The 4338-nt window shown below is 37.2% G+C and overlaps 1 protein-coding gene across 1 annotated transcript; it reads left to right on the top strand.

The window, feature by feature from the left end:
• Positions 1-804: 804 nt before the first annotated feature.
• LOC107960800 (uncharacterized) lies at positions 805-2879 on the top strand. Its single transcript, XM_041112644.1, has 6 exons — positions 805-1391; positions 1479-1846; positions 1964-2107; positions 2189-2481; positions 2581-2711; positions 2861-2879. Exons 1-6 carry the CDS (start codon positions 805-807, stop codon positions 2877-2879), a joined length of 1542 nt encoding a protein of 513 aa, XP_040968578.1.
• The last annotated feature ends 1459 nt before the right edge of the window (positions 2880-4338 follow it).

Below are 4338 nucleotides of genomic sequence, written 5' to 3'. Positions count from 1 at the left end.
TAAGTAGCAGTAGTTTGACTTTGAAAATTCACCATAAATTGTGGAAATTGAGTTAAGGGCTGGAAAAAAAATGAGATTAAAGCCTAATGAGTCTAGTTTCATATAAAGGAAACGGTGCATGCAATTGGATTTTATGTTATGAGATATTTAAATTGTGGTGAGACAGAGTCTGAATGACTTAGAGTTCCCCTGTTCTGATTTTATAAAATCATTAAAAATTGCACAAAAATTATTATGAGTCATACTGTATATGTATGGATTCCTCATTGGGTCTATTTTTAAGAGAAATAAACGTCATGGTTATTTGAATTTTGTACAGAGAGAAATTTGGTTCGTAGTGCACAGGGGTCAAAGTAGCCAAACCCTGAAACAGGGGAGGATTTAACTAATAAACTGTACTAATTGGACCAACCAAAAATTATAAAAAAAATTGGTAAGTAGATATATGAGTATAAATTCAGGGAAAATTTACGGATTTGGGTTTCGAGTTTTATAACTCGAGATATGAATTATTTAGCAACTATGACGCAGTTGGACAGCTTGTCTGAAAAGTATGATATAAATTATCTAAATTTGGTTAAGTGCTCAAATAAGTTTAGTAGTGCCTTGTGCTTGACTCCGGCAACAGTCTCGGGTAAGGGGCGTTACATTTATTGGTATCAGAGCTTCGGTTTAGCCGATTCTCGGAATATGTATGATGTGTAAAGTGTCTAGAATTACATGCCATATAAATCTATGATAGTGTGCTGTGTATGATCCGATCTAATCCTTGTTTTTATTATAGATTATCTTCAATTTGAAAAGATGTCAGATAGACCAGAACAAACTGAGCAAGAAGAAGTTAATAGCAGAGTACAAACCTCTGAACAAGAAACAAGTAGTGAAGCTCCGATTTCATTGATGCGAGAACAAGAACTCAAAAATATGATTTATGGATTCATGAATCAGTGGTATAATGAGAATGTGCGAGAAAGAAATCAGACTACACAACCTCCTCCCCCTATCTCAACATCTGTAGTACCCCCGGTTGCTCCTCCACCTCCTCCGACAACTGAATCTGGCAAACGTTCTCCATTTGAAAAGCTCAGAAAACATGGGGCTGAAGAATTTCGGGGAAGAACAGATGATGACCCCGTTAAAGCTGAATATTGGTTACAAAGTATAATGAGGGTTTTTAAGCAAATGGCGTGCTCACCAGATGATTACTTAATATGTGCCGTGTCATTATTGAAAGAAGAAGCTTATAGCTGGTGGGAAACAATAGAAGCTGTTGTATCGGCTGAGAAGATCACTTGGGAATTTTTTCAAAATGAATTTAAGAAGAAATATGTCGGTAGAAGATATCTGGATAAGAAGAAAAGAGAATTTCTCGACTTGCGACAGGGAAACAAGTCAGTGGCTGAATATGAAAGAGAATTTGTTTATCTGAGCAAATATGCTCGAGATATAATACCCACAGAAGAAGAAATGTGTATCAGATTTGAAGAAGGGCTTAATGATGAGATTAAAATGATGATAGGGGGCATTGAGATACGAGAATTTGTTGTTCTATCAGATCGTGCTCAGAAGCTTGAAGAAGTATATAATAAAAAGATGCAACGAGATAGAAGAAGTAAAGAATCTTTCAAAAGAAGTGCATCTAAGTCATTTTCGGCTTTACCAGTGAAGAAATCTAAAGAGGAATTCAGTCGAGCCACTTCAGTGCCGGAAAGATCAGGAAAAAGTAGGCCAAGACAATCTGATTACAAAGCATCTGACAGACCTGCTGTTAGTGTGGGTAGTGTACAAAATACCCAAAGGCCTAAGTGTCAACATTGTGGAAGAAGTCACCCCGGTGAATGTAGAAGTAAGTTAGGGGCTTGTTATAAATGTGGGGCCACTGATCACTTTATTCGTGATTGTCCCCAATTACAAGTAAAAGAAGTGGAACAGAGGGAGAAATAGAAAATTCTTCCTCAAAAAGGAAGACGCTCTGGTCAGAGCAGTGCTACAGGGGCTACTCGTTCGGGTATGAAAGATACTGCTAGCCGATCAGAAGTTAGGGCTCCTGCTCGTACTTATGCCATTCAAGCGAGAGAAGGAGCAACAGCTCCAAATGTAATTGCTGGTACTTTCTATCTTTATGATGTTCCTGTGTATGCTTTAATAGACCCTGGGTCTACTCATTCATATATTTGCACTATGTTAGCATCTGAAAAGAACTTATTTGTTGAGCCTACTGATTATGATGTACAAGTTACAAATCCGTTAGGTCAAAGTGTGGTAGTTAATTTAATATGTCATAACTGTCCACTGAAAGTTAAGGGCTGTGATTTCCCCGCTGATTTGATGCTGCTACCCTTTCGTGAATTTGATATTATCTTGGGCATGGACTGGTTAATGAAACATGACGCGGTAGTGAATTGTCGAGAAAAACGAATTAGCTTGAAATGTCAAACAGGAGATATTGTTTTGGTTGAGTCTGGGAATTTGGATGACATGGTTAGAATGATTTCCTTTATGTCTGCTCAGAAATTGTTGCGTAAAGGAAATGAGGCTTATTTAGCCTATATTCTTGATACTCGAAGTTCTAAATCAAAGTTAGAGCAACTATCTCTTGTAAATGAATTCATGGATGTATTTCCTGAAGAATTACCAAGTTTACCACCCGATAGAGAAGTTGAGTTCGTGATAGATGTGCTTCCAGGAACAGCTCCCATATCAGTGACACCGTATAGAATGGCTCCAGCAGAATTAAGAGAGTTAAAAGCGCAGTTGCAAGAACTGTTAGACAAAGGGTTTATCAGACCGAGTATGTCACCATGGGGTGCACCTGTCTTATTTGTGAAAAAGAAGGATGGTTCATTGAGGCTGTGCATAGATTACAAGCAGCTGAATAAGGTAACAATTAAAAATAAATATCCTTTGCCTCGTATTAATGATTTATTCGATCAGCTTAAGGATGCTACAGTGCTTTCAAAAATAGATCTCAGATCTGGGTATTATCAGTTAAAGGTAAAGGAATGTGATGTACCGAAAACAGCTTTTAGAACTCGGTATGGTCATTATGAGTTCTTAGTTATGCCATTCGGTTTGACAAATGCTCCTGCTGCTTTTATGGATTTAATGAATCGAATTTTCCAGTCTTACCTGGATAGATTTGTGGTTGTGTTTATTGACGATATACTGATCTATTCAAAGACAGAATCCAAGCATGCTCAGCACTTGAGAATTGTACTACAGATATTAAGGGAAAAACAGTTATATGCAAAATTTAGTAAATGTGAATTTTGGCTTCATGAAGTGGGATTCTTGGGTCACATTGTGTCAGTTGATGGTATATGGGTAGATCCGAGTAAGGTGTCAGCGGTGATTAATTGGAAAACTCCAAACAATGTTATGGAAGTGCGAAGTTTCCTTGGATTAGCTGGTTACTATCGTCGATTTGTGAAAGATTTTTCACTGATTGCTTCACCGATAACTAAATTATTACAGAAGAATGTTGAGTTTGTATGGTCTGATGAGTGCCAACAAAGTTTTGATCAATTAAAGAAAATGTTGACAGAGGCTCCGGTGTTAACTCAGCCTGAATCAGGTGTGCCATATGTAGTATATAGTGATGCATCTCTGAATGGTTTAGGTTGTGTATTGATGCAGTCAGGAAAAGTTGTAGCATATGCTTCTCGACAGTTGAAACCACATGAGAGGAACTACCCTACACATGATCTTGAATTAGCTGCCATAGTATTTGCTTTAAAAATTTGGAGACACTACCTATATGGAGAGAAATGTTATGTGCATACAGACCATAAAAGTTTGAAATATTTAATGTCGCAGAAAGAGCTGAATTTGAGACAGAGGCGATGGTTAGAGCTATTGAAAGATTACGATCTTATCATTGATTATCATCCGGGTAAGGCAAATGTAGTGGCAGATGCACTTAGTCGGAAATCATCATTATTTGCTCTTCGAGCGTTAAATGCTCATTTGTCTGTTAATGAAAATGGTTCTATATTAGCTGAATTAAAGACAAAACCAGTATTCTTTCAACGAATTCGGGAATTGCAAGATGAAGATCCAAAGTTGGTGTTAAAACGACAAATGGTTCGGGATAATTTGAACTTAGATTACTCTATTGATAATAGTGGTATGTTATACCATCGTAATAGAATTTGTGTCCCGAATAATCTAGAATTGAAGAAGGATATCTTATCAGAGGCTCATAGTAGTATGTACTCGATTCATCCGGGTAGTACGAAGATGTATTGTGATTTGAAAAAAATGTATTGGTGGCCTGGTATGAAACGGGAAATTTGTGAATTTGTGGCAAAATGTTTAATCTGTCAACAGGTAAAAGCT

Source organism: Gossypium hirsutum, chromosome A05 (genome assembly GCF_007990345.1).
Source record: "Gossypium hirsutum isolate 1008001.06 chromosome A05, Gossypium_hirsutum_v2.1, whole genome shotgun sequence".
NCBI classification, from domain to species: domain Eukaryota; kingdom Viridiplantae; phylum Streptophyta; class Magnoliopsida; order Malvales; family Malvaceae; genus Gossypium; species Gossypium hirsutum.
The sequence above is the reverse complement of the archived record's forward strand: the minus strand, read 5'-3'. Positions and strand labels throughout refer to the sequence as shown.

Excerpts from the sequence above, each read along its gene's own strand:
- LOC107960800 (XM_041112644.1), top strand. The coding sequence starts at position 805 with ATGTCAGATAGACCAGAACAAACTGAGCAAGAAGAAGTTAATAGCAGA. Across the intron at positions 2,108-2,188 it reads AGCTCCAAATGTAATTGCTG|CATCTGAAAAGAACTTATTT; the intron begins GTACTTTCTATC and ends GCACTATGTTAG. Across the intron at positions 2,482-2,580 it reads CTGGGAATTTGGATGACATG|TTAGAGCAACTATCTCTTGT; the intron begins GTTAGAATGATT and ends TCTAAATCAAAG.